At 34.5% G+C, this 15,426-nt stretch overlaps 1 protein-coding gene across 2 annotated transcripts in view; it reads right to left on the bottom strand.

Moving 5' to 3' along the window:
- Positions 1-13,651, bottom strand: part of LOC132696031 (uncharacterized) — a 249,135-nt gene extending 235,484 nt beyond the window's left edge. Inside the window, exon 1 of one of the 2 annotated variants that reach the window (XM_060660565.1) lies at positions 13,259-13,651. In XM_060660565.1, the coding sequence (XP_060516548.1) occupies positions 13,259-13,316 (58 nt within the window). In that variant the 5' untranslated portion in view covers positions 13,317-13,651. The remainder of the gene's footprint in view (positions 1-13,258) is intronic. The other variant, XM_060660566.1, reaches the window with a different exon arrangement.
- Positions 13,652-15,426: the final 1,775 nt, after the last annotated feature.

Here is a 15,426-nt window from a genome sequence, read left to right as displayed (position 1 = left end):
TTTGACATGAATTTTACTTTGATTAAATCAGTAAGAAACTCTACAGTGGACATCGCAAACTGCGATACGCATTTAGAACCCTTTGATGATTTCCCAACTGTTAAGTCCGTTCCTTAATATGCTTATCTGGCCGGAAAATTGGCATCCCGGTTGTCTGGTGTGTTGAATAACTATAAAGTAATTTTCATAGGATTATCTGGATAAGTTTATATATATATATATATATATATATATATATATATATATATATATATATATATATATATATATATATATATATATATATATATATATATATATATATATATATATATTCTCACGTATTGATTCACGGATGGAAAAATGTGATGACACTATATTCCGGGATATCATCCGTTCGCTCGTTGAACTCCGACTGGAATCCTGCATCCGACTGGAATCCTGCAAATCTTGCATCCGACTGGAATCCTGCAGACGTTTCGCCAAAATCTCACTTGGCATCTTCAATGCTCGCGCTCCGAAAACACTTCGAACACTGGTGTTCGAAGTGTTTTCGGAGCGCGAGCATTGAAGATGCCAAGTGAGATTTTGGCGAAACGTCTGCAGGATTCCAGTCGGATGCAAGATTTGCAGGATTCCAGTCGGATGCAGGATTCCAGTCGGAGTTCAACGAGCGAACGGATGATATCCCGGAATATAGTGTCATCATATATATATATATATATATATATATATATATATATATATATATATATATATATATATATATATATATATATATATATATATATATATATATATATATATATATATATCTTGATTTGTGCCGCGTGACTTTCTCAAGCAAATTGTGATTGAAATTCATCACTTTTTTCATTCACCATGATTTTTTTCTTATACCCCAGAAAAGTCCAATCAATATTATGCTGGACATCTTAATCTTAAAAACTTACCTGTTAATAAAAACAACTCAGCGAAAGTGGAAACACTTATTTCATCGGAATAAAGATATAACTTATTGAAAATCGCACGTTTACGTAATATTGCAAATAAACAGCTATTGTTTTACTAGTAAATGGTTATAAATGCTAAATCTTCAAAAAATTTTCAAAGCACTTGATGCTTCTTATCGAGGATCCGGAAAAAATATTTTTTCTTATGAAATACAAATATTCCAAAAAATTATTTAAAAATTTCCTGTACTTGCATACTTTACGTAGAGTCTTGTTTACAAAGGCAAGTTTTTTTGCTGCTTTTTTCTATCTAGAGGTAGGTACTTGGCAAAACTATAATTCTTAATTTAAACCATGGTGACACATGTCCTTTGTTATTTATGAGGCTGAAATCAGCAAACACATCTGGGCATTGGACTCTTGCCTGTTCTTGTAATTTGCCTTTTTTCGAAATGACCTGAATGTCATATTTATTATTATTATATTATATAGCTTATTTGACTTTTTTTAACATATAAAAAATTCTGGATTCCTCCTGTATCAGTTTTTCGAACTTCTTGACTGAAACTTCAGTTAGGGGTTGAAAAGCCAACAGGATAATTGACAAAACATCCGCCAGTTCTCAGGATGATCCAGAAAAAGTTGCAAATTGTAAATTGTTAGAGCTATTGTTTTACTAGTAAATGGTTATAAATGCTAAATCTTCAAAAAATTTTCAAAGCACTTGATGCTTCTTATCGAGGATCCGGAAAAAATATTTTTTCTTATGAAATATAAATATTCCAAAAAATTATTTAAAAATTTCCTGTACTTGCATACTTTACGTAGAGTCTTGTTTACAAAGGCAAGTTTTTTTGCTGCTTTTTTCTATCTAGAGGTAGGTACTTGGCAAAACTATAATTCTTAATTTAAACCATGGTGAGACATGTCCTTTGTTATTTATGAGGCTGAAATCAGCAAACACATCTGGGCATTGGACTCTTGCCTGTTCTTGTAATTTGCCTTTTTTCGAAATGACCTGAATGTCATATTTATTATTATTATATTATATAGCTTATTTGACTTTTTTTAACATATAAAAAATTCTGGATTCCTCCTGTATCAGTTTTTCGAACTTCTTGACTGAAACTTCAGTTAGGGGTTGAAAAGCCAACAGGATAATTGACAAAACATCCGCCAGTTCTCAGGATGATCCAGAAAAAGTTGCAAATTGTAAATTGTTAGAGTTTTCGTTAAGGAGTGTGAGCATATTATTTATTAGTAGTACTTAGTTATAGAAAAATCTTTATTACGGAACCTCGTTTCTAACTTGCAGATATTATGTTTGAGTCTAGTCTGTTTCTATGCGAATTAATTAATAAAGTAAGAGAAACTGCATTTTGAAATAACGGATATAAAATTTATCACTAAATTTTATTGAATCGGAGCAACAATATAACATCGATAAAATCTGTACGATTTTGCTCTCTACTCGGAGAGCTAACTACAGTGAGCACGTAAAATTGGAGCCCTTCTCAAGTTTATTGCCTTTTTCGTGTTTTCGCTTGCGTACTTCGGATTCCCGCGATACATCTGTCGAGTTAAATTGAATAACATCTTGGAAAATGTTAAGTTTCTACGTCGTTGGCCTGAATTTGGAAGCCAAAGTAGGATATCTCGGATACGGAAAAAGTATCGTCTCCTTACGCAAGGCAGATGTAAATAAATTCTATCATACTTAAAAATAAAACGATAATGTTGCCCCCGAGTTTGTATTAAAGAAATAAATCATAAAACCATCTCTCAGTGCTAAAACATAGAAAATTTTAAATGTTAAATTCATTTATTATCAATTATAAATTACTGCGAGCCGTTTGTTTATGGATTACAATTTTGGAGCATATTACATTATGCAACAAATAAATAAAAAGCCGCTGAGCCTCGCGTTTGGCTTGACGCTATAATTCCATATGTTAAAAAAAATCAGCGTAATGGAATTGTTCAGAATTATATCAATATTTGTTACTACAAACTATGGACCAAACGCATTATGGAAACCTAACCTTTTTGACGTTTCCATTTTGTTTCAAATATGCGCGAATTGATCCCATTAACCTCCCGTTTTAATTTAAAGTAAAGTTTTAAATCCTTTTGTAATTTTCAAATAAATTTGGTAGTTAGGAATTTATGAAAATTATTTCCTATGCCTATTGGCTAGCAAAATACAAGAGTTAACACTTCCAGCTTCGGGGTAATAAAACAATTCCGATTTACTGAGTGACCAAAGGCCAAGAACGAGACACCCTTTATCTTATTGCACTTTATCAGTTTATCAATACAGAAAAACTGTTGAATTATTTCTTTTCATGTTTTACAAAAAATATAAAAGAAACGATCTTTTGACTCTCTACAAAACATGTGAGCTTAGTCTAGAAAATGTGAAAAAGCTTTTTCATCATCTACACTCTCCGCACCAAACATCCCATTGAAGAAATGCGCTTCCTTGAGAGCGCATCTTCTAGAGGAAGGAGGGAACATGTGAACTATAATGAGATCGAAAATTTTAAATGCAGCGCACTGGCTACCAAAGATAGATAGTAAGCTTTGGGATAGGGTGACAAAAATCGAAAAAAGTCTAAAAAAGCTAAAAGCACTTGAAAGCAATTTTCTCAAGTTCTTCAAATTGAAATTCTCTAACTAGAAATTTTTTTTTATTATTATTAAACTGTCCATTAGGTCCAATTACTCTGCGAAGCTGATAAGTGGGATTTTCCTTCTCTTCTAATACCATATGCTGTCGTCGACAACCCCCATTAGATGGCAGCATCCTACCAGCGTTCATCGTCGCATTAATAAGAAATTCCTATATCTAAGAAGTGTAATTTTTGGGTCCGCCCGAGATTTTACGTGGAAAATAAAAACGTTTCGAAATAATAGGGTTTAAAACAATTTGCGCTGTTTTATCGGGTGCGAAACATGTGTTATTCAATAACTCCTGTTCCCGCGCTGGCCCCTGCCGGCATAAAAAATGTATAACACACTTTCCGTTTTTGTTTCCCCGAAGAAGGATTCAAATTAAGTGGAGCGGCAAAGTGCGATATTGCTTTCGGAATGTGTTAACTTCTTCGGAGGATATTTGTAGGGAGTGCTCTGAATTTCAAGTTTTAAGTTTCCATTGCAGCGCGAAACTAGTTTCGTACTTTTTAGGATCGCGAAATTTTTTATTAACGATTCTGGCTAAAATACAAGTATTCTGGTTTGTCGAGAGTAGCCTTTTATGATCCCGAATAATCACTTTCCTCCGTATGTAGATATTTGTTCTATGTGCTGTCCACGATATCCTTAACATTTCCCTCTTAGTAAACAATTGAAAACGTTCCTTTTTTAGCACAATAATTTAATCCCTGTTGTGCAAAACTTATTGGCGGGGTTAACAGTTGATAACCTGTACATAGTTTAATTTCGTGTCAACAAATTTGAGACAGACCGAGAATTAACACTAAGGGAACAGTGAAATTTGTTGGAGGCAGTGAAAATTGGTTCGTCGTATAGTTTAGCATGCCTAAACTTGCAAGGGTTTATGGTATTACATATTACGCATAATTTTTTATTTATTCAGAATATGCTAAAATTGCTATGCTAAAAAAACCATCACCCAAGTCAAAAGTATGGGGTTATCAGAACCCTAACAGAACGAGCCCGAAGGATTTGCGAACCGGAGAACCTCCAGATGGAACCTGAACACCTGAAAACTGCGTTCGAGGCAAATGGCTATAACAAGAGGGAGATCGAGAGATCAATGAACTCAAGATCATCAAGATCACGGGATACCAAACAACGACCCTCCACCTCCCACGCATATCTGCCGTATATTCCGAGTGTCACCGACAGGATTGGCAGAGTATTGAAGAGACACGACATCGAAACAATCTTTAAGCCTACAAAGAAGATCCAGCAGGTCAGCGAAGGACAAGAGGGACTCACTCTCAGCTGCAGGAGTCTACCGCATGCCGTGTTCATGCGGAAAGGTCTACATCGGAACTACCAAGAGATCAATGGGAACGAGACTTAAGGAGCATAAAGCAAGCTGCAGGCTAGGACAGACAGAGAAGTCTGCAGTAGCTGAACACGCACTGGGCAGCGGGGAACACAGGATACACTTTGAGAGCTGTAAGTTACTAGCATCGGTCAACGGTTATCACAACAGACTAGTCAGGGAAGCCATTGAGATACAAAAACACCCACACAATTTCAACAGAAAGGAGGAGAACCTTAGACTCAACCAAATCTGGAACCCGATCCTTAGGAACGCCCGAGCAGTACCGATCGATATCCCGAGACCAACCGAAGCGGAACAAGCCCCGCCCACCACCAATCGGCCATAATACAACCTGCGCAGGAGAAATCGTCAGTCTACGTCCAACATCGGAGATGGAAGGACCTCTGAAGAAGCTCGCCACTCGTGCTAGCGAAACGTTAGGAAGTAATTCCAACCGAACGCGGCCTTTAAACCCGAATCAAGATAATAGCTTAATTTTGAGCAAGTTTGAAATATTAATCGAAAAAAGAAAAGCGTCAATGCATCAATCACAAAACAATTTATTTCTTAACAAACCGATTTGGAAGGCAGAAGCCCAAAATTAATATTTCCTAGACCCACCTTGATTGGACATTCGATATTCATAGAGCGATATTGAGCTCGGTGCACGAGACACCAAAATTTTAATCCGGAACAATATAAACAGTCTTCATCTCCGCGAGGATATCACACCGAACTTGATTGGCTAATTTGGTTTTCGTGTTCCACGTACCTAATAAGTTTTGAAAGGCAAACTGGAATACTCTGTTTTATTAAATAAGGCCATATCGGAAACACATAACTCGTAGATGAATACATTTCGAAAACCATTCACTTGTATTCCTCGATTCCCAGGATAAAGTTATTCTTTCTTCGTGCTGTGTGCTAATGCGTGGGAGGAACCAAAAGAGTCTTACAATCACAGTTTCGATTAATGAAGCTTATTTTTCAGTTTCTATTGTTGGGGAATTTTGTATCATGCAACGAGATTTATAAATCCGACTTTAATCACGAGTTTGGTTTTGCAAATCTAATTTTGACGACAATTTTTGTAAAACAAGTGATTGACGTATCACGAGACGGCTTTTTTCCTGGATTCCCCTGCGTCGCTTGATGCTGAATCGAACTTGGTGACGTTGGCTTCTTCAGAGCTTATCTGCAACTGGCTTGCATTCTATACTGTGCCTGCTTACATGTTGTGGGAATGGGAAGGAGAGGCATGAATATTGTTTCTGGTGACTAATTCCTATATTGGTAACAGGTAGAAATGACCTGAGTCGCAGTTAAAATTGTATGGTTACCTATAGATTTCTTTAATTCCCGAATATTTCATCAGTCGAAAAATTGATTACATGCAAGAATTTTAGTTTTATTGAATAAAATTTTATGTCCGGTTTCGTGAATGTAATCGGCAACTGCTGGTGAGTGAGTGTTTTTTTAGTCTTAAGGCTCTTTCATATTCTTTAAGCCCAGTCTGTCCGGTCCCTCAAATGTATTCTTAACATCATACGCATGGAATGTCGTAAATTGCTGGTGTGTCAAACGGAATTTTTTCCTTGACGGATCCAACATTTTAAGAGATTTTTGGACAAATGGTAAATCTTTTTTTGACGTTATATCTTTCCAAGGAATATGAATGAATATAAGGAAGGACAATAGTTGTGATGAAGTATATTTTGGGACGGAACGCTTAATATCTCTAATATGGAAATTATAAGAGAGAAGAACAGATGTAAGATGCGAAACCGCAAAAATCTTTATAAAATCGAAACCTCTCAAATCTAATACTCCAAAGCCCGAACACGTTGCTGTAAAATCTCTAAAATCAAATCGTAATTATATAAGCACATGAAGGAAATGCTACGGTGGTCATGATCACAAATGAATTTCAGGAAAATATTCAAGATATTCTTGCTGACGCATCCTATCGTCAACTTAAAAAAGATACTATGGAAATCACCATTCTGTTTTTAAGGCTTCTTCTCTCTTTCTTCCCTAAAATTCTTCTTCTGTACAGATTCTCTAAAATTAACAAACCAGGATTATCCCTTCGACCTATTGTCATATCAGTGTCATGTTATTCGTTGTCCAATATATTCTCTAGCAAAATGTCTAGCTACTATATCAAAAACCTATACAGAGAAAACTGATTGTTTCGTACCTAATCCCTTTTATTTCACTGATAACTTAGAAAGCATTACATTAGATCCACGGAATATTCAGATTAGTTTCCGTAGAATTCCTCTTTAATAAAGCCCCTACTCCTGAAACTCTCTATTTTAGATATATTTATATCCGACAATCTGGAACCAAACCGGACCCAAAAATCATCAGTAATCAACTAACAACAACGTAAAACTATCTCAGTCACCCAGAATTAAAACGCCTTACGTCTGCTATTCTCTCTAATAATTTGGACATTAGAGATATGAATCGTTTCATCATAAAATACACCACGACATTCCAAAGACAATGAGTCCGAAAGCAACCTAACACTTGCCACTGTTGTCATTACTTATATTCAAAACATCACTGATCATATATCAAAAGTTCTAACAAAATATAAGGAACAAAATTCCTTAATGGGAATTTACAGCATTCCATACATATGCGCCAAAAACTAAAATTCGTACATGTAATCAATTCTTCTACCAATAAAAAGTCCGATAATCTATAAAAATCTGGGGACCAGTCAATCCAGAAGTTTTGTAAATAATATCCAAGTAGCTTGTGAAAGTTCCTTTGAAAAATATTTTTGCTTTCCTTCTGCGATCACTTAGAAAATGAAGAAAATTTATGGATAGATCAAAATTTTGCCAAAAATATTTGCTCGTCAATCTGATGAAGGGTTTCAATTAAACCAAGCATTTTTCCTAAACATCTGAGATCGCCACCACAGCAGTTTACATACGACTGAACTGAAGACTATACAGATTGATGCCAACGGGTTGCTGATAGTGCTAAGATTTCCTATCTCTCTCCTAACGGTTTTTTTTGGGTGGTCCACAAATAGAAAAATTACAAAGTAAATTTTTTTGTTCTGCTACAGACCACTTAATGTTTTTATTATTTTGACAAACGTTTTATTTGGATTCCTTGGCAATATATGCTCAACATATGTTGCCTTTTGCTTTTTTATTTAACGAGGTAACATTGCTCGCAACTGATTTTTTACATATTTTCCATTCTAAAGCACATTGTTCGTTCCTTTTCAGTTCGTCCTCCGTTCCCACGGTTCAAAATGAAATTTAACCTGATTAGAAGGAAATAAAGATTGGTGGAGAAGAACAATCGACTAAAACTAGAGGATGGACCAGATAATTAATGAACTAAGATTTGTTGATGAACTAGGTAACTGGTGTTTGAATCTTTTAGAAAAAATATTTATTTTGACCTGTGTGAAGAAGGACCCTTCTGAAAAACGGCTAGCGCTCATCATGGGAATTTGCTTATGTACGACAATTTAGAAACCAGCCTCAATAAAGAGCAAATAAAATGTTCGGGAGTAGCTGGACTACCCGATGTAAATGGCATATTTTCATATGACCACACTTAACATAATAAAAATGCTTCATCCCGATTACAGTTTACATTTATATACCTACATTACGCTTTAATTGGTTCAAGTTAATAGAAGTGGGTTAACATTCTCGATTAATTTAATATTTTGAGTATGGCTTCAAGAACCGGTCTTTCTGTTAAAGATAAAAATGTGGTTTGAGCACTTGAGCAATTGGTAGAAAAGTTTTATTTTGCGGGGAAGAGTAAAGTTACCGTGTTGTTACAAATGGACAGAAGAAGTTAAATATTTGTACCGACAAAGTAACATTTGCGATCCAAAATTTCTTGAAATCGAAGTACTGAGGGCAGACAGTTTTCATTTGGTTTTGTAACGATCGAAACGAGTACCAATATCGGGAATCATAATTAACGCAAAAGCCCTTGAAGAACCTAGGATTAAGTGCTTCAAAGCTTCAAATGGATGGTTAGATAGATGTCGTCGTCGGCACGATATTACCTGTAAAGCAATCTGTCTAGAATGTGCGGATGTTAATATCGCAGATGTGGATACTTTTAAGAAAAAGTTGTTGACAATATCAAAAATGTAAGCTTGAAAAATATTTACAATACAGATGGGACTGGACTCTACTATGGCAGACAAAGACATATGCTTTGAAATATGGTAAGAGTTTTGAAAAAACAACTGGTAGACTCGAAAACACATTTACTTTATGTGGAAACCATGTGTAAAAGCAAAAATCTTTAATGTTATCAAAGAGCGTACTTCGATAAGTCACCTCTTCACTGGAATGGAGGAGATATCACGCGATTTTGATTATAACATGGAGAGGGAAAATAGGAAAGTCGTATTGTTTTTAGATAAAAAAACATAGCATTCTAAAATTGCACGGGATAATATGAAACTCATTTTTCTTCGGCCAAACACCATATCACGCTGCCAACTTTTAGACCAAAGCATTATTCACAAATTCAAGATGCTCTACAGAAGTGTCTTTTACTTTTAATATATGTAGATAGTGGTTATTCACTACACCGAGTCGAAAAGCTATTACTCTAACCAACGTTCTAATATGGATTTCGAAAGCATGTCGAAATTGATCACGGAAAACCAATAAAGAAATGCTTTTTTTAAGGCTGAATTTCAGTGCAATATAGGATGAAAAAGATAATATCCCCTTGCCCAATTTTTTCCTACCTTAAATAATATTGTTTGGGCCTGAATTAATTTTCATTAATCGACAGCAATGTAGAAACAGAGATTGAAGAACTCACCATAATCGACTGTATTGAACGGCTACTACAAGCAAATCTATATACTGCGGATTCTGAAAACCAGGCTGAAGAACCTGAGATTGGAGGGTCCAATATAAAAACCTCTCGAAAGCCTGTGCAAGTTTGAGAAACTTATATAGAAACCATTTTTCTCATTGTAAACAACTGTATAGCCATAGATGTATTTAAACCGTTACTAAAATGTAAATCTGAATTTATAAAAATCAATTAACATGCATGAACGTTGACCTCTGAGTTTCTGAAAAACTAACAACTGTATTTTATATTATTTACTCGTATGTATGCAAATGTTGACATATTGCAATATAGTATGTACATAAAAAGTCCTTGTTTGATATTAATGGATATGTTATGATATTTTGTTAAATTTATTTTTAATAAGTTGTAATTAAAATTATGAATATGAAATGCTTTGATTTCGTTTTAATTTTTGTTTATTTCCCCAAAGGTATGTGTGTATATTTTTCAAAAATTTTAAAACAGAAGTTTCAATTTTAAAATGCCAAAGATCAGCGAGACAACGGCAAGGAACAGAACTAATTAACATCATATGTTCACTGCATGTAGTTTGAAGTTTTCCAACTTTATGCTTCAAATCGATTAAAATCCCACCACTTACAAAAGCTTTAAGTTAACCAATTGGAACTTGGGGCGGATGCAAAGAAGGATAAAACAGAAATCCAGGAAAATATTGGTCAACACTCACATTACATTGAGGAAAAAACTAATATAAATAAGAAAAACTTCTGTTTAGAACTGAAAAAAAGGACAAATGGAAGAAAGTAAATATGATAATAAATAAATGAAATATATAAACTCACATTATAATAAGGAACCAACTAATATAAATTTCGAACGAATTTCTTTTTAAAACTGAAGAAAATTACAATAGCAAAAGTTCCCTGCCGGTGAAAAAGTCAACCATATAATCCAATAGGAAGAAATTTACAATAAAGCGGATATAAAAAGGCGAAGTAATCTGTAGCAGCAGTTGTAGCCGGCGCGGATCATTAGATAAAAGGAATTTATCATTCCCTTCCATTGAGATTTAATCGCACGCCCTAATAAAGGATATTCACAACCTGGGCGAGTTAATTTTAGAAGGAAAATTTTAATTTATCATAATTACGCACCCCTAGATTAACTCTGTTCGGGACATTTTGTTTTATTAACTTTCGATGCAATATATTTTGATTGCGATTATTTTTTCAACACCTCTTAAATAACCAATTATACACTAAACGGTTTTACACAAATGTACTGAAAACTAATGGATGTAGGACATATTATCCAACAACTTTTTAGTCATGAGATTGATTTGACAAGAATGGACTATCCTTTTAATACGACCGTTTTTTTTGGAAACATTTGTGGAAAACAGCACGAATACATCTACTGAGTGATGTGTAACGAGATGTCAGAACTCACAAACGTCGACTCATGCACCAAAAAATAGAAAAAAATACAGGGTGCAACACATTGATAATGTTCTTCAGTCATTAATCAAATTTATTGCGTAACATATTATTTTTTACTACCTAATAAAATTCCTTTATTAAACAAAAAAACTAACTATGGTTTTACAAGGATACTAAAACGTCTGCTGATAAAAAATCATACCTGCACTTTTAACATTGACATATCAACAATCCATTCGATTATGAGAACAATAGTTATGGCTGTATGACAACGATATCAATGTAACTAAGAATTTTCAAATCAAACATAGATTTTTAGCATTTAATTAGCAATTAGAAACTGCACAAGTTCAAATATTTCAAGAAGCACGCGTATAACGACGGAACATCTAACTTCATCTATTAAGGAAGTTTATCATTTCAAATGCATATTGCATATCCGAGTACAGACCCCTATATCCTGAAAACGAAACTTTTTCTTCGTAGTATAATATCAATAAGATCAATATTTGATATAAAATACAATGTGGCATATCCGTTGTTAGCACAAAGCAAATAGTAAGTATTTGCTTACTCAAATTCGGACATGCAAATGAACTGGCAGAAATTGCGTTAAACTTACGATGGTTACATTTATCTGCGAAAAATCCAAATCGAAAGAAATTAAATTTTAGAGATGGTTAACGTTTCCGTCTCATATATTCCGCTCATTATAGCATCTGAGCGCATCTCGAGAGTTGCTCACGTTTTGAAAGTTTTGAAATGAGCGTTTTCATCAATCATCCTCATGAAAAATGATAGGAAATTTTATCACTTCCAGATATTTTCTCACCCACCTCGATATAAATTCGATTAGAAAGGCATAATCGATTTTTATTTGCCTTTGGGTTTGCGTTCTACAGCAATCCGATAAACTCAGTATAATTATGTTAATTGTTTTAAAGCTCTGTGCGTTTTTCTAGAACTATAATCAAAGAAGCAAAACCTAAGATACGAGAAATATTTTATTTGAATAACTTGAATAAAAATCATTAATGCACATTGGAAAATAACAGATAAGTACTCTTTAAAGCTGTAATAGTAGTAACAGAAACTTAAAGTTGCAAGAGATGTCCAACAAAATTATCGGTTAATATTCAATTTCTTCGATGTCTATTTGAAACAAAAAAGTAAAACATGCAGGTTGAAAAAACAAGACACTTTAAAAGTACTAAATTTTTTGACACCTTTATATTAAGTGTATTTTTCCAAACCAAAACAGGATTTTTCAATACCAGTTACAATAAAAGTTACCAAATTTAATATAACCCAATAAAATTGCAAGAATGAGCTTAATATTGATGATGATATCTCAGAGTACATACAGCCATCTCCAAATTGCGACGTTAAAACTAAATTATTTCTAGAATGTACTATGTAGTAGTTAATAAATACTATTTTCTTGAAAACCACTTAGATAACCAGGCTCAGGAAGCAAAATTATATCATCCCTAATCAGCGGCTTAAAAGTTTATCTCTCCTTCCTATCGAATTGATATATTCACAATGTATAAGACAAGATAATTTTCCAAGTTTTCAAATTTGCGATGAAGTAAGCTTACTAGATCAATCTTTTCAGCTCTTTAAAAACTTAACTCTCCTTTCTATAGAATGAAGCAATTGATCCACAATGTGTATACAAGTTTTCCAAGTTTTCAAGTTTATACTGAAGTACGCTTACTAGGTCTAACGACGCCTGTGCTATAATGTCTTAGTTTTAGTGAGTTATAAGGCTAGATTAAATAGGCAAATCTCTGGAGTAACCTCTATAGTTAAGTTCTCAAAATCCATTTAACAAAAATCTCTGGCATAATATATGTAATATACCTCCACAGGAAATATAAAAAGCAATTGTCATATATATTATATATAGTCACAGATATCGGTCGTCTCAGTAAAACGGAATTCAACAACAAAACAGTAATAACGGCAATTCGCGACCTTACAGATCTAATTAGACGATTGCGAATTAGGGAGGTATAAAAAAGTTAACGAACCAGAAACGATCAGCAGCAACAGCATGATCCCGCGACATATGCCATTAAATTGCTCCATGTCTGAATACGCTCAGTTTTTGACACTTTTCGAATCACAAATCAATCAGCGTAACGCACTGATAACGTCCCGATCCCCCTTTCAGTCCGTATTTTCGTAACACATATTCCTGACGGCGTCGTGACAGGACGTCAGCATTCGTGTATTTCAAATTAAATCCGCGGCTCACTCGATTTCGCGCTCCTATTTCACCGCCGAAACCAGTGACATCCGGTCATCGGCTATCATATGACGTCCTCTTGTTTAGAGCCTCGCGTGGAAACTGGAGAGGGAGAGCGCGATTATGCGAGGTTGCGTCGCGTCGCCAGACGACGCGATATACCGACGCCACTCCCACTCTGTGGCTACCGCAACTGAAATTCAACCGAAGTGGCTATCATTAAGGTGGCTCTTTTCTTTTTTATTAACACTTTCGCACTGTTTGCAACCGGGAGGGAGGAGAATAAAGGAGAATAATGCTTTGTCGTTATCATATAATAACGGTTCCGTTACATCGCGTTGCATTGCTCTGTTGTCAATTGAAGAGACGACAGGATGAACGATGAAACTCGAGTCTCTTTAAGTTTCAAACCGAGGTAGAAGTAAAAGTCTTAGAAAACAAACTTTTCATTTGCACTATGATAATATTTAATTAATTAAATTTAAAAAATTAAATTAAATAATTAAATATTATTTTGTGACAAAGAACAGTTCTGTTTTTTGTATACAAGGAGTCATTGAAATGACAGTAAAAGGGCAAACGACAAAAATGGTCGTTATAATGATTATAATGATTATAATTTAGTAGAAAATGCTTGTGCCCCTGGATCTTTCGAGATAATGAGAATGATAAGCAAGGTAATATGGTTTACCATATTACCGGCCTGTCAAATCCTATAACCTCGCGTTTAATAAGTTTCAGTGAATTTATTATTTTGTTCACTAACGATGCAAGACAACATTGCTAATCACCCAAATTTAATCTCCAAAAATTAATTTATTTCATCATTGGTGTTAAAAACTTTGAGTACCATAGTGGCAAATACGAAAAAAATGATTCAGCGGTCTTATCTGATAACACGATAAAAGGTTCTCTATTGGTAGATAGAGGCATTGCTAATTTCACAAATTCAACGCCATTAGTTCAATAAAGCCAAATTACAAAAGAAATTGGCCCTCCAGTACAACTATTTTTTTCTCTCAAATCACCAAGGCTACATTCAAAACTTCAACACACATTATTATTCCGCGGTATTTGAATCGAATAACTACACCAACTACGAGAATTTCTAGTTCATGCTACATTCTAACTATTCTTTTCTAAATAGGATCATCAGAAATATATAGTAACATAATACTCACTCATTCTAAAGCTTGCCAACATAATTCCACCGGAACGTAAAAGTGGGCAATCCTGGTGGCTCTTATGGCAGATCTTGGATCGGGGTTGGGAGAGTATCATAGTTTCCACTATGCCCGTTTTACTATTTAACACCAGTCGTTTAAATACCATTAATTTACCGTATCCTTGAGCAAGTATTGCCAATAAATTTGACCGGATTCGGCTCTATCGGCCATCTCTCCGCCCGATTTCCCCATGCAAACTGCATTATAATTGTCACAGCTCAAAGAGTATGCCTTTGATTTATTTCATTTCGGTTTAAATGTTTCCTATTAGATGGACTGATCTAAACCTGTTTTGTATTTGGGTCTAATAACATTCATCAACTTTTTTATTATTATTATCCGCGAGACTAAAATGCAATTCTCCCACAAGAAGTTTCAAAATATAAGTACCTACAGTACGCTAGCCCTTTCGATGTCTGCTTGAATACAATGATTCTGAAGATTTTTCCAAAACAACATTTTTTTCCCGTGCAAAATTCTAACTTTCGGACTGCATGGCATAATTATATTTAGGATTGTCTTTGGTTTATCTGTGGGCAATATTTTTTGGTTTTCTGATATTGTTTAGGCATGCTCCAGCAATTGCAGAAGCTCAAAATGGTAGGTAAGGGTTGATGTAAACTCCATGAAGCTAGTGCCAGTACGGAACCAGCTGAGTTTAAAAAAATTTGTTATTTACTAGTGGCTCACGATTTTCTATACAGAGTTTTAAGGAGGTGTTTTT

This window comes from Cylas formicarius, unplaced genomic scaffold, assembly GCF_029955315.1.
Source record: "Cylas formicarius isolate icCylForm1 unplaced genomic scaffold, icCylForm1.1 PGA_scaffold_1__22_contigs__length_36826433, whole genome shotgun sequence".
Classification (NCBI taxonomy): domain Eukaryota; kingdom Metazoa; phylum Arthropoda; class Insecta; order Coleoptera; family Brentidae; genus Cylas; species Cylas formicarius.
This window is presented reverse-complemented; position numbering and strand designations above follow the sequence as displayed.